General features: G+C 42.7%; 2 protein-coding genes across 2 annotated transcripts; one reads left to right on the forward strand and one right to left on the reverse strand.

Annotated features, from left to right (window-relative positions):
• Positions 1-3,738: 3,738 nt before the first annotated feature.
• Positions 3,739-7,367, reverse strand: fbxw9 (F-box and WD repeat domain containing 9). The gene is made up of 8 exons (XM_080510980.1): positions 7,290-7,367; positions 7,024-7,155; positions 6,400-6,544; positions 5,270-6,221; positions 4,944-5,092; positions 4,650-4,853; positions 4,502-4,567; positions 3,739-4,391 (listed from the first exon to the last, which is right to left on the reverse strand). Exons 2-8 carry the CDS (start codon positions 7,143-7,145, stop codon positions 4,317-4,319), a joined length of 1,713 nt encoding a protein of 570 aa, XP_080367106.1. The 5' UTR covers positions 7,146-7,155; positions 7,290-7,367; the 3' UTR covers positions 3,739-4,316.
• Positions 7,368-7,664: 297 nt separating this feature from the next.
• On the forward strand, positions 7,665-14,325 carry dhps (deoxyhypusine synthase). Its single transcript, XM_080511766.1, has 10 exons — positions 7,665-7,792; positions 8,368-8,567; positions 8,755-8,919; positions 9,025-9,146; positions 10,669-10,765; positions 11,136-11,222; positions 11,364-11,469; positions 11,556-11,659; positions 12,026-12,151; positions 12,775-14,325. Exons 2-10 carry the CDS (start codon positions 8,373-8,375, stop codon positions 12,871-12,873), a joined length of 1,101 nt encoding a protein of 366 aa, XP_080367892.1. The 5' UTR covers positions 7,665-7,792; positions 8,368-8,372; the 3' UTR covers positions 12,874-14,325.
• The last annotated feature ends 5,736 nt before the right edge of the window (positions 14,326-20,061 follow it).

Here is a 20,061-nt window from a genome sequence, read left to right on the forward strand (position 1 = left end):
CTGTTTGTCTCTGAGGGAGGGTGGGAGGAGGGTGGTGGGTGTGGGGAGGGTAAACTGGGGATTAACATATACCTCTCGGATTAAAAGCCTCACAAAATCCAACACACTCGAAAGTGACTTTTGCCAATCGCACCGCAGGGATCTTAGGTAGGTGAGGGCAAAATAAGGGTGGGATTTAACCCCCCCTCCCTTTCCCCAATTTGGTTAACCTGTCGTACTAGATAACGGCTGGGGGGAGGGAGGGGGGCGGAGGGGGGGGGGTTTCAGATTGGTACATAAACAGGAATTATCTGAACCAGCATAGTGCCACAGTCCCAAATACTACAATGCACGTAGTGAGTAGAAGACTCACACGTAGATGTGTTAAAACAGGCTCGTGTCAGAGGCTAAACAAACAAGCTTTTCACTCTTAACAATGTGCACAAAATATTTTGCACCTTTTTATTGCAAAACTGCATAAAACCATTGGTTGTGCATATACATGGGTCTTTTTTTTCTCTCTCTCTCTCTCATATGTGCATTTAGCTGAATTTAATTTCCTTCCTCTTCCCTTGGTTGCTGAATTCCTCTCAAGTCATGCATTTTCCCCCTCCGAGGACTGGGGAAAAGATGCAATATGTCTGTCCTCTTAAGGTTTTACTTGCCGCACTACCAAAATATTGCATGGCATATTGATCACCTCTTAAGTGGAGCATGTTTGAGTGAATGTCTTGTTTTCTGGATTTCTCACATTCTTGGTGGTTAGTACAGGGAGGCTGCCATAAAACGAAGCTGTCAGGCGCTCGGTTCTTGTCTTCCCATCCACACATCGAGTCCAGTCGACGTTCGTAATCGTTGAATCAAGCGTGCGCGCGTGAAGCTGTAGGTAAATAACTGCAGGAGTCGGTTCACATGCGGTTGTTTTGGAGAAACGTTCACTGCAAGAAGAGTTCAAATACTGTAGGCAAGTCGAGAATCATATTTGCTGCTGTTTGTTTAGAGTATTTACAAAACGGACTTAATGAGAGCGATAAGACATCACCGAGAATGAATTGGTTCTTACCGGTATAAATGCACTTTTTCTTTTGTAAGAAATTTAGAATTTCTAATGTAAGACGTACAGTAATATACTGAAATTGATATAGTTTTTTTTTTGCTAAGTGATTTTTAGGACTGTTAAAGGCTTGTTAAGTAAGCGTAATGTTAAGCGATGGTAAAGAAGATAACTTGAGTAAGACTCTATGCCTCTTAACATAGTTTTACAATGTAGCTCCTTCTAAAAATGGACTGATTAGGAATTAAGAGGAGGGAGACGTCTTATTTACAGTATTTTGGATCCATGTCCCACTGCACCGCTGCATTTTCAGGACGCCTTCGCACTGAAGCTTCTCAATAAGTGACGGCTGTCTGAGCCATCAAAGCTTTTGTCTCATGAACATTGCATGCTTTCCAACAAGTCCTGCTTGTTTATTTTTTTTTTATTTTTCTTTATTTTGATGTTTAGTTTTTGTTTAAAGAGGTCCCCATGGAGGGATCCAAATTGTAATTGTAATCATCAGTGGCAACGCAACTCACTGCTGGACGAATAATGTACTTCTCCAGCTCACGATCAAACTCGTGATTGTCGTCGCCATATATTTACCCGTTGATACTGTGTAGGAAATGCCTGGGAATACACTGACTGAGTCCTAATAGTTTTCTTTCCCCCGACACTGGTTAACTTTTTTGTGAGCGAGTGGTGGTCTTTATTCAGCTTTATCTCTCTAGTCATTGTCCATAGTGGACGCTTGAAATGGAAGTGGCTGTTTTGCCTGTCGGTGTTTGACTTTAAAAAAAAAAAAAAAATGTGCACCCAAGTACTTTGTCAATGTTTTTTTTTTTGTGGTTTTTTTTGCACCAGCCCTACTCTATCAGATGTTTGGGAGTGAAGTTTGAATCAGGTCTGCTTTCATGCAGCCGCAGTCCACATCAACATCCGCCTGCCTGTTCAGTTGTCAGGATGCCCTGAAGAGAAAAGGCTAATGGGAAGTGTCTGTGTCTCCCAGCATAAAGACGTCGGCTTTCTTCCTGTACATTTTCTCTATTTAGATTATCCCCTTCAGGTCTAAAAGACAAGCAATGGATATAGAAAAATGGCCGCTGGATGATCGCACACACCTGATGGTTGGTGCAGCAGCCGCTTGTGACGCGTTCGAAGGATGCAGCTCCTGTATCTCGCAGAACTGGCGAAAGCCTGAAGGTTTACCACTCTGTACTCAGTAATTGATTCAAAGTAATTTTAAGAAGTAAAATTCACTGCAGGATTTCCACAGGTTTCTTTTTTTTATTTTTGTGATTGTGACTTTTTTTCCTCTTTTCTTTTTTTTTTTAATGTATTTTATTTTTGTGCCATTGTGCACAAATTGTTTTGGACTTTAAAAGTTTTTTTTTCCCTTTTTTATTCTTTTTATTTAAAGAACAATTTGTTTTCGTTGTTTTATAGCGGACCATCTGATTGTCAAAATTTTGACGTGGTTCAACTGAAGGAGTCGGTTTTCCGTGCAAACTTGAGGGAAGAATGTGGAAAGCAAATTCATGACTTTGTTTAAATCTGATATCAAGGCTGGCAATTGAATTCAATGTAGTACCTTTTTTGCTGAACTGTGGTGCAGGTGGGATGTTATCTGATGTATCCCTTTTTATTTAATTTTTGTGAATAGGGGAAATTAAAAGTTTTTTTCTATCAAGCTTTGAGTTGGCTGAAAATTGTGTTCTTTATAATCATATTAAAATGTTTGGCTGAACAACCACTTGAGGCCTGCATAGATTTTAAAAAAATAGCCCATGTCCATATTTGGACTTCTGTTTTGGAGTAAAAAAGAAAACATGCAAGAGATGGAAAACTTTCAAATGAGAAATTAACCTTGAAATAAAGTGCCACACACCACCGTCACCCTCTTGTATAGCGTCATGAAAATGTTTCCCTAAATCTTTTATATTAAAGCCTTCATAAAATGCAAACAGAACAGTAATTATTAATCTTTTCCAGCTAAATTTAATGGATCTTTCCTGAAAAAGTACACACACACAGACCAATAATCTTTTCATCAATAGTGACTGAAGTGATGTGTGATGTCTGTGCAGCATCTCCAGCACCGTGTCGTATGACCTTTCCCATCACAGGGCCTTTGAACTGCCCTCGGCAGTAAATAAAAAGGAGGTTCAGACGACAATGAAAAGCTCCTCAGAGCAGACGCTCCTGTAAACAGCAAGCCGACTCTTCGGAAGAGGTAAACCACTAGTAAATGACCTTTTTCTGTTGAGAAGTGTGAAGGACGATCTTTAGGACGTGTTTTTTCTGTGCTTTCCTGCTGAAGGTCATGTCAGGACAGATGTGCAGCGGCAGCACCAGCATTATTCAGGCTCAGAAACTGGTGGATCAACTTCGAGTGGAAGCAAGCATGGAGAGATTCAAGGTATGTAAGAACTTAAATAATTGACATTTCACAAATTGTAGGTGTGATCTTTTATACCAAGACTGAATTGATCAACAAGCTACACTAACAGATCCCCCCCCCCCCCTTTTTTTTTTTCTTCTCCATTTTCATTCCTGTGACCAGTTAAATGTCCTTTGTCTCAACAGATCTCACTAACGGCAGCCAATTTGGTCCGATACTGCCAGGAACACAGGCGTAGTGACCCTCTTCTCACTGGGATCGCTGCCTCATCAAATCCTTTTAAAGATAAGACTTGTGTGCTGCTTTGACAAGGCAAATTTCATAAATTGTGAAGCCAATTTCATTAATACAGCAGGAACAAAAAAAAAGTTACACCTGTAAATGTGAATAGGATTTAAACATAAACATAGTTCATACATTAGAGCTTTTAAACAATCAATGCACAATAGAAATAAGTACTAGTTCTGGTGAAATAATTATTAAAATTGAGTATGCACATGTTTTCAATGTACACAAAAAGAACGGTGTAAAACTGTTGTGTGTAGGGTGAGCATAAAATGCACAAAATTAAAAAGTGATAGAACTGTAATAAATAAGTGCTGCATAACAAAACTATCTCGCCTTTTCATGGGAAGATCATTATTAAAGTGTAACTGCCACGTTTCCGTTTCCATGTATTTTCTGTGTATATTTGTTGTCGTGGTTGAGCTCCAGCAGGGGGCGCAGGGATTCCAAATGAGCCTTTGTGTGCCGAGAAAGGCTCAAGCAAAGAAGAAGCGATCTTGCGTAGCAAATGTGATACGGCATGGTACCGACGCCAACGTTTAAAAGAACTGTGTCAGGAATGAGAGGCTTCAGGTTTTGCCAGGTGTTTCCATGTAATTTGCCCGTGTTGTCATTTCATCTTCTGGACCTCCAGACCTCCACGTTTCCACTGCCTGAGGCTATGGCGAGAACTCCGGCCTGCACGCTGAGCTAGAGTCGCCAATATGAGAGAGACGACAGGGAGAATATACAATAAATTAATAATGATAACATACCGCTTTATAAATCAGAAAAATATTGATAAAAAATTATGTATCTACCCTGTGAGCTCCTGCTTCATGATGCAGAGTACATAATGTCTTCGGAGGGCCACAGGGAATATGTATCTGCAGCACAGAAAAAGAAATGACCATCTGAGGCAACGTCACGAGCTTTGGGGAGTGCAACAAGGACCGCGAGTCATCCTACCTTGACGGTACTGTCAGATGAACTGGTGTAGAGGCTCCCAGATGATTTATGGATCCCAGTGATCAGGTCTGTGTGTCCCACATCAAAGTTTGACACAAGCTCTAAAGTACCGGATTGCATGGAGAGGGAGTGGAGCATGCCACTGTTGTCTCCTCCCCACACCTCATTGCCACTGTAGCTCATGCACATCAAATACGACTTCAGCTACGAATAGAAAAGTCCGTTAGTTAGATAATATGAAATCTGTGATTAAAACATTTTGAAAAACGCCATTCTTTACAGGCCTCAAATTACCCGAATTTTGTTCAAGGTCTTATCTGCCCTGCGGTCGTAGACTGCCACAGTGTGGCCTTTACCCCCAGAGATGATGTATTTGTCATCTGCCGCGAGTGACATCACAGGGCTGCCGTGAAGATCGAGGCTTTTAATGAGCGAGTTATTAGCTGTGGAAGGATCAGAATGAAATTAGGCTCAGGACAATGTATTGTGTCTTGATAATCAGTTTCATTATGAGAAAATGAGTCTCGCACATTATTATTAATGAGCTTTCCTCTGAGAGGTCAATCACACGACACTGCCCTCATGCATTTTTTAAAATGAGTGACCTTCGTCAGCCTCACCTCTGGGGTCATACATGGTCACTCTCTTGTCGAACGAGCCGGCCAGCAACACATCGGTCTGGAAAGACAAACAGAGGACTGCGCCGTTGTTCTTCATCACGCCCCTCTCTTTGCCGCCTGCCTGCAGGTCCCACAGCCTCACGGTGTTGTCAAAGCCCCCCGAGGCCAGCAGAGGGCCCTGGGAGTCCAGGCACCAGACCCAGCCTCGGTGTGCACTGAAGCCACACTTCCCCGCCAGCGTGTGCAGCTCCATTCCCCTCGCGCCCGCCTCCAGATCCCACAGCTTCACGTTCCAGTCTCTGGAGGCAGTGGCACACACTCTCCCCTCTCCCCCCAGGAGCAGGACGGAGTTGATCTGAGCAATGTGGTTTGTAGGGAGGGACATGTACTCCAGGGTTGGGGGTGGGCTCCGGGTGCCGGAGGGTTGCTGTTGCGTTAATTCTGCATCCTTTCCATTAGGCTGATTCGTGGGATCAACAACTGCGTCAAGCCCTTGGCGAGCAGCAGGAACCATCCCGCGGTTCCCTTCCTCTTCTGCTGCGTCATTCCTCCGCGTCACCTGCAACTCCCTCAGTTGCGCTTCAAGGGCCCTCGCTAACATCGGCTGCACATCATTCCCATCATATGCTATCTCCTGAGCCGCCGCTCCCACAGCTTCTAACTCATTCTCGAAGCCATCTCTCTGTCCTTCTGCAGCTGGTTCTGCTCCCTGCGCCGCCTGTTGCTGTGGCACGTCTGGTCCCCTTTCCACCCCGTGATGCGGGATTTGTCTGTCCACACGATGTACATCTATTGTCCAGTCCGATATTAACTGCTCCATGTCTATACAGGCAGCAGGCCAGTCGAAGTCCTCCTTCGGCCCCACCGGAAAGCGCCTGGATCCTATGATTTTCCTCGCACGGAGCTGCCAGGCTGTCATGTCGTTTGCCACATTAGCCAGAGCATGACAGACCTGAAAAGACGAAGAAGAGGATTCCAAGTTGACAGTCCTCTATTATCACTTCTTCATACTTCAAATGTCAAGACTTAGAAATTAATTCTGGCACGTGGTGAACAAGGCAATGCAAGAATCGTGACAGTCTCAATGGGAAATTTAGAAAGCAGTAAGTCATCATATGTTGAGGACTAACCTTTGGCAGCACATTGAGGACACACTGGGCAGGAAGGTGTGAGATGATGTTGGCTATTATCTCTCGTGGTAACGACAACAAGCCACTTGCCTCGGAAGGTGAAGGGCTAACATCTGTGGAGGATGAGGGCCCAGCAGGAAGCAGCCTGAAACAAATGTGAAGTTGTAATTGATTGAAATATGAATCTTTTGTCCTTGCAAACAGCATAGCAGTATTAAGGTTAAGGCGCATCTTAGCATTGAAGACCACACTAGGGTATTCTCTGATTTTAATCAGCTTTTCACATTTTGTTGACCACTATTGTGCAGCCTAAAACAAACTTTCACAGATTGAACAAGGTATTCTTAATTTAGTCCAAACTATACTGCTCTATATCAATGACTAGACTAAGACACAATACAATACATTCTTGTTTAATCAGTTTTTTGAAGGACAAAAAAATGCTTTAAGTAATATGGAGCTATTTCAGGCTGACATTTTTTTAACAGCAGTACATTTTCCTCCAGTGTTCTTCCACAAAGTTTAGGTAATGATGGACTACTAAACAGAAGTCTCAAACTGCAAATATGGCACTGTAAATGTAGGTTTTGCCCTAAACGGATAGAAGGTGGAGGAAAGTCTTACTCATGGAGGTCCAGTCTGGATGCTTCACCACTGAGGGGCTGCATGGAGGGAGGCGATGATGCCTCATTGTCTTCATGTCTTTCTGCCTTCTGCACAGACTGAGCCGCACTGACCTCAGACATCACCTTTGACCTTTGGGCACATCATCACAATTCACGTATGACATGGCAAAATACCACTGTCAACAAACCATTACGTATTATGTACCCATTATCTTAACAACGGTTACATTGACAGAGATACTATTCAACGTTTTAGTTACTTACTGTGAATATAGCTCCTGTAATGTCGGTTACAATAGAGAGCCGTTATCCCAGAAGAAAACAGAGATGACTAAACTAAAGACGAATGATGGGAGACAACGGTTGAGTGTTGCCTTTTCTGTTACTGAGTCACCGATCGCCCGAATCAGTACAGAAAGTCGTGACCGCTGTCTGACCAAAATCAAGTAAAATCACCAATCTAGTGTGCGTTCTAAACCAAAAACAATCCGGCGGTGTTGACACTTCTTCAGGTTGTCTGCTGTAGAACTACAGACACAGTCGCAACTTTCGTCGCTGGAAGATGACGTCACCAACATGGCCTGTATGCAAATACACGTTGTCGTGCGCATTTGTACCTTCGCGTTTTCCGTAGTCGGAGTTGCTCCTTCGCCCAGGGCACATGCCGTGTTTACTGTTTACAGGAAGATAAACCTCTGGTCTGTAACACACCGAGGCCGCTTTATGTTGTGCTGCTTCAACTCTTTCATCAACTTTTACTACGATCGGTATGATTTCGTCTCCACTTCCCGACGTTTAGTTGAGATTTCATCCGGTTCCCTGATTGCAACTAGCGTCAATATCCGAAGCTAACGCGAGACTCCATGTGTTTGTCATGTATTCGTCATTATATACATGATTCATATCCATGAAGTTGTGCTACATATTATTTAATAACAATTACCATCCCAGAGACAGCTGATCAAAAATGTTTTTTTTAAGCTAAATGGCAAGCTTTAATGCTGAAGCCTGCGAATGTGATATAATGCTTATGTAGTGTTAAATGTTCCTCAGATTTCATCTGATTGGATTTCTCTTCTTAGTAGGACCTCCAGGAAGAATTAAGATAAACATGTATTAGTCCCACAAGTGAGAAATTGCATCTCTGATGCAATCAGATACCCTTTATGAGTTTATTTGTAGGAGCCCAACATCCATCTATTCATCTTTCTTGCTTCATTCATACACCCTGGATGAGTGGCCAAATATCATACAGCTCTGTCAGTGTTCACTATTCCAGAAGCGCCACAGATTATTTTGGAAGGACTATTGTCGTCTGATCATCTGTGTCATGTTTTTCTAGATAAAATGGCAGCTCACGCCCCTTCTGTTGCAATGGAAGCTGTCCTGAAGCCCAGCTGTGACCTACCTGAAGACATGCTCAAAATCAAGGGCTATGACTTCAACCAGGGCATTGATTATCCAGCACTACTGAAATCCTATGTCACCACAGGCTTTCAGGGCAGCAGCTTGGGCTTGGCCATTCAGGAGATCAACCGCATGGTGAGAGGAATGGCTGTCACGAATAAGTACAAGGTTTTCATTAGGCACATCAAACAATCATTCCTACTTAACAACAGTAGATTCACAAACACAAGATCTACAAAACCTATGATATTTATTGCTTCAATACAATCTGATAGTTCTTGTTTGTGATGTTAACTGTTGTCGAATAACATCACACTCACAGATAGAGAAGCGTCTTGAACCAGTGGAGGCATGCGAAGGAAATGAGGGTGAACAGTTATATGAGTCCCCCGACAAGACAGGCTGCACCATCTTTCTTGGATATACCTCCAACCTTATCAGCTCCGGAGTCAGAGAGAGCATCCGCTACCTGGTTGAGCACAAAATGGTACAGACTCGTAACTAATTCTGGTCCTTCTCAAGTTAATCAATCAAATATTCATACATTTTTATTATGTAGGCACCTGATGGATACGTGTTCTCTTTGTTTTAGGTGGATGTGGTTGTAACCACAGCTGGAGGCATTGAAGAAGATTTGATCAAGTGTCTGGCTCACACATACCTGGGAGACTTCAGTCTGCCAGGCAAAGAACTCCGTCTCAAAGGCATCAACAGGTGTGGATTTCAATTTTTTTTTTTTGCACCCTTTGGAGTCACAACATACACTATTATGCCAAATGTCTGTGTTCTAATTACGTCGATTGCCACAGGTGTGAAATGAGTAGAGTAGAGAGCTTTATTCCTCCCCAGGGGGAAACACAAACTTACAACAGCTCAAGGTAAAAGGTGCAGAACTTATACAATTAAGGAATTAAAATATGTAAACATATGTAAATATCTAACAAGAGCCAAAAAAGAGCACAAAAATAGAATATGTAAAAATAAAAATAAAAAATAAACCAATCCAGCAAAAAGAAAAAGATCCTCTAAAAATAGAGTAAATTGTCAGGATTGCTATACACACAGTGTAGATAGGTAAAAGAGATGTACTCAGTGCAGGTGTCAATGGTACATGTAGGACATTTACAGTGAGTTGTTAAATATCCTAACAGCTGTTGGGACGAATGACTTCCGGTAGCGTTCTGTTTTACACTGCGGTTGTCGGAGCCTGCTGCTGAAGCATGAAGCATGAAGAAATTAAATGAAGCATCTCGGCATGCAGACTATTCCTTCAAACATTAGTGATAGAATGAGTCGCTCTCAGGAGCTCAGTGACTTCCAACGTGGCACTGTGACAGCATGTCACCTGTTCAGCCCTGACTTTCCTTCGCGACAAAATATTCCACAATCGGCTGTTAATGGTTGTAACAAAGTGGAAGCGATTGGGAACAACAGCAGCTCGGCCACGGAGTGGTCGGCCATGAAAAATCACAGAGTGGTGCCAGCGGACGCTGAGGCGTATGGTGTGCAGAGGCGGCCAACTTTCTGCAGAGTCATTAGCTGCAGACCTCCAAACTTCATGTGATCTTCAGATTAGCTCCGGAACCATGCGTAAAGAGCTTCCCTGAGGGTTCACGGTTGCGTCCAAGCGGCACATCACCAAGCACAATACAAAGAGTCGGATGCAGCGGTGTAAAGCACAATGCTGCAAGAGGATTATGGTGTAGGGTTGTTTTCCAGGAGTTGGGCTCAAACCCCTTAGTCCCAGTGAAAGGAAGTATGAAGGCTTTGGCATCCCAAGACTATTTGGACAATTTGATGCTCCAGACTTCGTGGGAACAGGTTGGAGATGGCCCCTTCTTGTGCCAGCATGACTGTGCACAAAGCGAGTTCCATAAAGACATGGATGAGCCGGTTTATTGTTGGAATAGCTGGAATACCTGACCTCAACGCAATAGAACGCCTTTCTGCTAAATTATAGCGGGAACTGAGAGCCAAGCCTTCTTCTCTCACGTCAATGTCTGACCTCACAAAATGTCCTGTAAGAACGGACCAAAAAAAAATCCCATAAACACTCCAAAACCTTCCTAGAAGGCCTGAAGCTGGTTTATATAGTGAATGTTGGATCTATTGTTTGTGTGACTCTCACAGAATATCATGTCATGTCATGTTTACCTGGCACAATGCACAAAGGGGTTGACTCTGCTCCTTTTGTTGCTGTAAATGTGTCACTCACTCCTACACTGTGCTTGTGTAGAATTGGAAACCTGCTGGTGCCCAATGATAACTACTGTAAATTTGAAGACTGGTTGATGCCCATCCTGGATCAGATGTTGCTGGAGCAGAACACGGAGGTAAGAAATAGCAGTGACGTGCTGGATCCATTCATCTTCTAATCCCAGTTTATATCAGGAAGTCCCAACCCAGTAAATCGGGGGGTCATCCAATAATACAGTTAACCATAGAAACTAATTGGTGGGAGATGAGTGAGCCGAGCTTCCTGGGGAAGTCCAGTCTCTGCTGGGCCTCTTAACTTGACGAGAGATCAAAATCATCTTTAGACAGAGAAGAACTCTCCCCAACCTCCCGACTACCAGAAAATCCACATTCACACGAGACGTGCGCCCAGATTTGAATTGGGTGGTGCTCATCGGCTCGTGTGTTGACATGTTTGTATTTTTTTTTTCTCTCTTTCATTGGAATTTCTCAACTGGTTTTTCCAAGGGCACCCGTTGGACTCCCTCCAAAATGATCCATCGCCTTGGCAAAGAGATAAATAATATCGAGTCTGTCTACTACTGGGCTTACAAGGTGAGTTCTTTATGGTGTCATACACAAACGGTCAGACTGAAGACTTGAGGAGAACCAGCCGGATCATTTTTAACAGTAGCACTAAGCTCATACTAATAGTTTATTTTGTGCCAGTCAGCATGCTGCAATGTTCTTTTTCAGAATGACATCCCAGTGTTCAGTCCTGCGATTACAGATGGGTCGCTGGGCGACATGATCTACTTTCACTCGTTTAAGAACCCTGGCTTGATTCTGGACATAGTTGAAGGTAGGCGCAAGCAGCGTTGCAGAATTTGGTCAGCACTATGTTGACAGTAAAAAAAAAAGAAATCATTGATGTGGTCTTTATTTCAGATATACGCAAGATGAACAGTCAGGCAGTGTTTGCCAAGAGAACAGGAATGATCATTCTTGGAGGAGGGCTGGTCAAACATCATATAGCCAACGCTAATCTCATGGTAACTATCGTCTGTCTCCTTTTATTTACTCATACTTGACCTCGCAACCGCTTAAGTGAATGAAATAAAGCTGATAAACTCGGATGGCTGTCAGTATTTGACATCACCTAAATACTAAAGTGAGATGCATGTCGTGTTGTTTCAGCATGTATCGAATAGATTTCAGTGAGGAAATAATTCACTCTCTCCACGTTCACATTAATCCATGCATTTAAAATGCTAGTTTAAATGCTAAAATGGGTCATTTCAAAACAGTCATGTCGGAGTAAATCATGATAAAGTTGGATAAACACGAGTTTGATTCTGCAAAAAGAAATGTCCACACAAATTTACGACACTGCTGTCTCTGTTCTCGTCTCCCCACAGAGGAACGGCGCCGACTACTCGGTGTACGTGAACACGGGCCAGGAGTTCGATGGCTCCGACTCTGGAGCGAGACCCGACGAAGCCGTGTCCTGGGGCAAGATCAGAACGGACGCCAAACCTGTTAAGGTACCAATCGTGTTCCCGCTGATTCTGGCAATGGTCATACCAGGATTTGTGCCAACATGACATAATCAATACTTTCAGTGATGTTCCCAGAAATTTTTTTTTTTATTAATTACATTGATTCTTTAAAGATCGGTTCCCATTTCATACAGTTTCATCAATTGCGAATCAAATTAAATAAAAGGTTTTTTCATTTGAAGGCAAACAACATATACAATTTCAGACAGCACTTGCCAGGCATATTACAACATAAATACAATGAAGTACAGAGTAAATTGACTGGAATAAATTAAAGCAATACAGAAAAGGACTTGGAGGTTTAAGTGTATTCAGCCTCGCTGGTGTGAACCTTTTATCCCCCCTTTTTAAGACACCTGCCAGGGGCTATTAGTTAAAAGTGGAGGACTGCAGGACGCCTGGTTCTGCTCCTGTTGTCCTTCAGGAAACTCACATGTGATGCCAGCCTCGGCCTCACGGTGGCAGTACAAGCGCAGCGTTTGCGGCGCAGCACCCTGGCGCCGCCAGAACTTGTGAAGACTGAAGATCTGCCCTGGGTTGAGTGTACCCAGGACCCTTAATTACATCCAGGAACATTCTGGTCAACACAGCTCTGTTTATGGTTTCAGGTGTACGCAGATGCCACTTTGGTCTTCCCTCTGATCGTGGCCGAGACCTTCGCTCAGCACGCCGGCAAGCTCACAGCCAGCAAGAAATCCGATTCATAGGCCCACTCCTTGAACGCTCCTTTAAACAACAAGCGGCTTTCTTCCTCCGATTGTTCCGTTTTCTGCTCAGCCGACCGCCGATCTACTGAACGTCCCGGTCCGAAGTGGGCTCAGTCCAATGAAGCAGTGCTTCAAGGTCATCATGCATACTGGTGCTCTGACCAAAAGGTTTATTGAATGGGTAAAACAACGTTGAGGGATTGCTCTTTTAATGCTTTCCAGATCAATATGTATTTGTTTTAAAAAGTGCTTCTTTTTTTTTTATTAACGTTCCTCACTCAGATAGCTGAAATGACATTATTATCATGCTGCTGGATACACCAAAGATTGTCTCGAGTGCGTCAGGGTTTAGCTGAGGTGTGTGAGTGACTGGAGCAAACTTGTTAATTTATGTCAGTTTCGCCATAGGAGGATGCATAGGGAATTACTATTATTATTGGTAAAAGTTGTCCATTTTCTATCACCCCTTGTCCTTATCATCACTGCTATGGCATGTAAGTGATTCCTATGTAGAGTAATACGTACTTTTTTTTTTTGCTTTGATCGATTGCTTTGATCGATTGATTTTACTATAGCAAATAGAAACAAAGGCAACTTTATTTTCCCCTAACAGCTCAGCAACAAGGCAATCAAATGTGCTTTTTTATGAAGTAATAAAAATACAGACAGCAGCAAATGGAAAATAAGCACTTTCTGCATGAAAGGTGAATTTACTACAAAGAGAAACATAAAAGCATCATTGGGAAAAAAAACCCTAAATTGATGGCTCCCAACATTGCAAAGTGCAAAGGTGGTCATTTTGGGTGATTTTACAAAGTCGTCCATCAGATATGTACAAAATGTCACTCAGTGAGTTGAAGCGCATCGATTCCAAATATCTCAGTAGATGTTTTTACCTATTTGCTTGGGTTTCTCGGGTCTTTCTCTGTTGAGATTCCATGTTGTCCCTCTGCCCATGTGGTTACATTACAGTCAATGTGTGTGTGAGAAGTTGTCACTGTGTAATGGACCGGCAGGCTGTCCAGAATCTACCTGCATTTTATTTTGTTATGTTTCTCCTTTCATTGTGAGCTGGGATTGATTCCAACTCCAGCAGTCTTTAGTCTGGGCAAAGTGGGGTTTCGTTGAATGTTGAGGATCATTTCTGTATAAAAAGTCTTACAACTTGGCATCACTGACTGGATTCAAAGCTCCTCAGTTGCATCTCAGGGATGCAAACGCTGAATGACCGTTGGTGCGTGTGTGAAGAGATGCATACAGCGGTCACTTTATTACCTTCAGGGTAAATCAGAGTTATAGCTCTGATCTAAAATCTGCAATTACTCATGGCAGAAGAGCGTATGATAGTTTAGAATATAATGCAGTCCTGGACAAGAACACCTCTGACCAGTATGAAAACCCATTAACCACCATATTTAACTCATTTAAAACACTGCATGACAACTGTACAGAGAATGGATAGCTATCAAAAGTGTTTTTTTTTTTTTTTTTGGGGGGGGGGGGTCAAGTGGTACTGGATTATTGTAAACTCTACCCGATACAATAAACCTTGAATTTTATACCCTGTTTGTTTTGCTATTGTGAGACTCAAACACCCTTCTGTGCTCCAGACTCTGATTCAGCTCACAAACAATCAGACTCTCAGTTGTAAATAAACAGTCGTCTTGCTGCAGCCAGAATTTGTCAGAGACTGAAGAAAGAGAGGGGGGGGGGGGGTTGTTGAAAGCTTCTCCGAGTGAGTGATGAATGCTGGGTGAAAAAAATTGCTTGCTGAGCTCCCCTTAATCACTTTGAAGCCTCTTGTGAGAATCCAATGAGAGGCATGTAGGAGCATTTCCCCTTGTGCATATGTGGTTAGTGCTGGCTCTTAACACGCACACACACATTCACACACACTTTATCCACGCAGGCACAGGGTACACTACGTATATAGGTGGAGCTCTCAGTCTCTCCCCTCTTTGCTAACATCAGAATCTTCCACAATTAAAAAATAAAATAAAGTGACTGATGGAGACCTTTCCCACTGCAATACATCAGTTTGCTATTATGGGAATGGACACTTCCTGTTGCCAATGTGGGATCTTGTATCATCCACACAGTCACTGCTGTACTCGCTGTCTCCAGAATGGAAATATGATATTCTATGTTTAAAAATCTGTGTTCGCTAAATCCTGTTTTCCAAGACTAGTTTCAATATTTCCCCTTAGAAAAAGAAAAAAAAATGGAATGGTGACCCTTTTTCTCACATTTCTTTGAATTGGACCTGGGCTAAGGTCAACTGTCGTGAAACCTTAGTTTCATGTGCTCCGCCACACAAACTGGGCGTTCCCATTCAGGTTCAAACTGCTTTTTCAGCCCTTCTATCGTTTCCTATTGGCGGTGGCACCGTGCCAGTGTGTGTTTATCCAAGGCTTGACAGTCAAGAGACTTTTCTCTAAAGGCAGCGTAGAGATGTTTATTCCTATAGAAACGGCATGTTTGCTCTGTGCTTAACTGTAAGATTAGTGAGGGCTGTAAAATAAAAAAACCCGGAGGAAGAGACCCTGTATGAGTTTGGATGAGCCGTTGTCACGCTATGATAATATTGTGTGGCGTCTGCACAGAGCAGACAGTGTCGTGTCCCCTTCCTCCCCCCCCTCTGCAGAACAATCAGTACACTGTGTGATGTGCAGCTCTGCAGCAGTCATAATGGCAATTATGTCTTCTCTTGGCCAGATTGGCGGCTTTTTTTTTTCCACAAGGAGAACTAAAAACGCCAGGTTGGAAGCAGGTGAAGAAGAGGGAGAGCTGACCTGCTGCCCAGCTGCAGGGTGGGGTAGTGTGGAGGGCGAAATCACACACACACACACACACAAAATACATATCTGCCAATATATCTGCACATTTTGCATTTTCTGGTTGGACCAGTGTGGAACTGCCAATTTCTACCTGATGTACACTGCTGTGTTTTTTTTTTTTTTTTTTTTTTCTTCTTGGCAACTGTTTCAGTGTGTCTTGTTATGCTAGGCCCTACTTAAAAAATTTAATTATGATTCCCAGTTTCCAGAAGAAAATGGGAGTGTTTTAATGGACACTATACAATTTTGTCTGAGTCATCTTAAATTAGCTTTCTGAGCAAGCCTGCAAGATTTTTTGTGTGTGTGCCATGTGCATTGTCGCTCAGGCTGCATTCCAGTTTTACACTAAAGCGTCAATTAAAACAAATAATAAAATATGTGACGTCATTGTATCTTCTCCACTCCTGAAACCAAACCCACCTTTTGTGATTACCGTCTGCGCATTGCAGCGGCTTCTTAGCTCCACCCCATGTGTTGCCATGGGGACCCACACCTGGGCAGCTCATTGGCCGGCGCGCGCAGGTAGCAGCAGGTGAGGGAGTGCACGTGCACGTGCGGAGGAGCGACACGTGCAGGAGCAGGGAGGGGCAGGCTGAGGTGGAAAGATAAATATCATGTACAGGGGGAAACAATGGAGCAATAAATGTATAGAAAGCGGGAAAAGATTAGCTTGGATGGCAGTTGGAGGTAAGAGGTGATGGTGCGGTGTTTTTTTTTTGTTTTTTTCTTCACATTTTCCCTGAAAAACGGGAACTCGTCGGTTGAACCGCCGTCTCTTCCTCTGACGCAGCCGACGGAGGCTGATGACGGCCATGTGTCTCTGTTGCCGTGGCAACCACCAGCGGAGGACAAACACGGTGACGAGAGCTGACTGTTGTAACCTATGGTTGTAACCATGGCAAACCCGGGTTGTGTCGGGGCGCCATGGTGACGGGAAAGTGAAGTCATGGTAGGGACTGACCTGAGATTAAATTCAAAGATTTTTCTTTTTTTCTTTTTTTAAAGAAATTGCAGCGTCAAAAAGCAACAAGTGGGAATATTATATTATTACTGTTTTACTTATTTGTTTGCACTGCAGCAAACTATAAGTTATTGTAGTTTATCAAAATATCAGTCAACACAACTCAATTCAAAACACTTATTTATTTTTGTATGTGTCTGCTGGTTTTCCCAGTTGCTCTGAATTTAAGGACGCCAATGACACGTTTTTGTAAAATAAAATAAGTAAAATGCTTCCTAGGAGTGCAGTTGTGACACCACTCAAAACAAGTACTGAGAAATTGTATGGATAACATGATTACGCACTATTGTACAAGTCAATGCTAAGGTTACCTTGCTTTAATTTAGTTTTTCACCAGCCATCACCAGTTCATGATGTTTAATATCTAAATCACTATGAAAAAATGTATCATCACAAAATTTTCTTTCTTAAATTCTCAAATTTAAAAAAAATAGAACTCTATTGTTGTATTATTACAAGATAAATAAACTAAATTCTTCTTTGTAGTTTGGTTTTCAAGTAAAGCAAAAATCTAAATCTGTGAAACATTGAAAGTTCAGGCAGAACGGAGGGGCGTTGACTTCATTAATATATTGCATTAACTTTATTTTCACAAACAAACTGTACATGATTAAAATGTTTTACCTTCATCTGCATAATTTGATAAAAACATAAAAGCATATGAATGAAGCTAAAAATGATCTTTTCATTAAATGGAATTTAATAGTTTAAAAAAATCAGGTATGTATAACAATTACAAAAATAGGATTTGACAGTTCAATGTTCATTATGCTTGGACAGTTGAGTTTCAGCTTTGAGTGCTTTATGCAAAACCTTTTTATGACGATTGAAACTTGATTTCCATCATTTGTCTTGATATTTTGGGAGTCACTGAGTCATGACAGCTAATGTACAGAGAGTGTCAAACAGCACAATCAATGTTAGGCCTTTGGGTTTTGACAATAATGTACAAAGTGAACCAGCAATATAAACAGATGAATCAGGATAATTAAAGTTAGGGCTAATTTCAGTGGTGCAGAGATGAAGGCCGGCTTAGTGATATTTCTGGTGTATTTTATAGCCTTAAATTGTTGGTGAGATTACAGACACAATCATAGTAAAATACAGGACACACAATATGTCATTGAAATAGAATTTTATTTTTAGTTTTCATAGAACCTCAAAAATTGACAGTCACAAAAAAACCCAACAATCATCCACAAAATATATTTTATTTCAGTTTAGATATGATGAATGTCCAACTTTCTACATTACACATATGGTGACGGAGAAATATTAGTAGCAGATGCATGAACAGATAAAAAAACTACACATACAAAAAAGGTAATATGTTTAATTCACAACATGAATTCATATTGTGTGGCATCTCATAAAAAAAAAAAAAAAACCCAGACTTGCTGGACTCTGTAGTCAAACAAAAGGAGTCAACAATAAAGAACATGCATCATACATCAGGATATTTACATTTGATATTGTCATTTTTGGTATTAAAGTGTGTGTATGCTTGTGTGGAAATGAGAACAGTCCCCTGTTCCTGCTGAACTGAGCCAGCCGACGTCACACACTGATTATCAGCACAGCAGGCACAGGAGGCCGACCCAGCAGGGTGCGAGAAGGGGGTGGGATGGGGGGGGGGTGGACTACACACACGCACATGCACGTCAAAACAGACACAGATGCTCATGCAACAGGTAGAATTGTAAATCAAATCAGAATAAAACAGACCCACACTACACATAATCCCTGAGAGATCCTGGCAGCTCGCGATGACACCGGCGACCCAAGATGACTTATTGTTTGCCCGACGGGAACAAGAGCAGACCTCTGCACTAATGAGACAGCTGACATTTAGCAGACACTCGCACTCAGAAGCTGGACAATTTCAGCTAATTCAACAAATTAGCAGTTATTACCCAAACCTCACAGGCCGTGTGCTACCTGTTCCCATCCATCCCTTCTGGCCGGAGTGCATGAGCTTCAGCCGTGCGAGTCCCCTGCTGTCAAACGCACACGTCGTCAAGTCACTCGCGCTGTCAATTTACAAGCAATTTAGTGTGTGTTTAAGTTTGGGATAGCCCATCAAGAAAGAAAGTCAACAAATCATTGTAGCCTCAAGGAATCAATGCTTTCCCCTCCTCTGTAATGACACACTCTTTAATTAAAATGATATTTGAGTGAAAATTAAACAAAAGCAAAGCCCCGCTCCCGAGGGCCGGCTGGTAAGAAAGGATTTCTTGTGATGCAATTCTTGACAGTAATCTTCGAAAATGAGCGGCGGTGCCGCCTCACCACAGTGTGCATTCAATGAACTATACGTGCTTGCTTGAACGTGAGGGCAACCAAGTTTAATTCATTGATAAAAGAAGACAAGCGGATACAAAGCCTCTTATACAGAGCACGGTATGGGGTTATTTTTGGAGGCTATAAAATGGCCCGTGTTCAACAATTTCTGAGTGGCTTGTTGCTGTATGTTTGGCCGCACTTGTCTGAAGTCTGGCGTTGATTTGGAGAGTAGCAGTTTGATGCAGTGTGGCCCCTCCCTGACCTTTACAGGACCCCCCCCCCCGGCAGGCTGCAGCCCTGTGGCGGCAGAACTTAACCACTGTGAACATGGCAGACACTCACTGTTCACATGTGGGTTAAGTCCTGCTGCCGCACAGCCTGGCTTAGAACGAGCATCTGTTTGTGACACTGCGATTTGTATGCGACTATGCAAATTGGAGTCACGAGTGCGAACGACATGGGAGGTTTTGCGAATTGCCTCCTGCGTGGCGCGTTTGCGAGAAAGCCGCCGCTCTCTTCATGTCAGCCATTGGAAATCCCTGGCAATGTGATTCTGTCCTGTAGTCTCAAAAATCACTCTGCCAGGAATTCCCCTGGCCAGCAGAGACAACTAGAGGGTTTGTAGTGGAAGGAAGACTTCAAAAGCGCACAATAATACAAATAATTACCAAAAATGAGAAACCACCAGCATCACCGTCGCCTTTTATGCAATGTCTTTCGATTCCCTTCTTTTCTTTTCATGCTTAAGCGTCTGTGACGAAGAGCAACATTCGTCTGATGTGCTCGACGTCCGTCATTCACAGGTGGGAGTTGTGTGCCTTCTCAGTCCTGTGTGTACTGATTGTGCATGGTTCTTGTTAACTCATAGACTTCCTTTGGCCTCTTGTAAAAATAGCTTTTCAATGACAGAATAGAGAATTAGATTAGAAGGAAGTGGCCAGTCAAGTGGCACTCCCTTTAAAGACGATTGCCTTCTTCTGCCCCTCTGTTTCTGTCCCCTTGTGTGGAAAGAAAAAAAAAAGAAGAAGTGCCAAAGAGAAGTAGACA

This window comes from Blennius ocellaris, assembly GCF_963422515.1.
Source record: "Blennius ocellaris genome assembly, chromosome: 16".
Lineage (NCBI taxonomy): Eukaryota > Metazoa > Chordata > Actinopteri > Blenniiformes > Blenniidae > Blennius > Blennius ocellaris.

Coding starts and splice junctions, on each gene's coding strand:
- fbxw9 (XM_080510980.1), bottom strand. CDS start 7,145: ATGTCTGAGGTCAGTGCGGCTCAGTCTGTGCAGAAGGCAGAAAGACAT. Junction 5,093..5,269: donor GACCATGTATGACCCCAGAG/GTGAGGCTGACG, acceptor ATCCTTCCACAG/CTAATAACTCGCTCATTAAA. Junction 4,568..4,649: donor CATCTGACAGTACCGTCAAG/GTAGGATGACTC, acceptor TCTGTGCTGCAG/ATACATATTCCCTGTGGCCC.
- dhps (XM_080511766.1), top strand. CDS start 8,373: ATGGCAGCTCACGCCCCTTCTGTTGCAATGGAAGCTGTCCTGAAGCCC. Junction 8,568..8,754: donor TTCAGGAGATCAACCGCATG/GTGAGAGGAATG, acceptor TCACACTCACAG/ATAGAGAAGCGTCTTGAACC. Junction 11,470..11,555: donor GATTCTGGACATAGTTGAAG/GTAGGCGCAAGC, acceptor TCTTTATTTCAG/ATATACGCAAGATGAACAGT.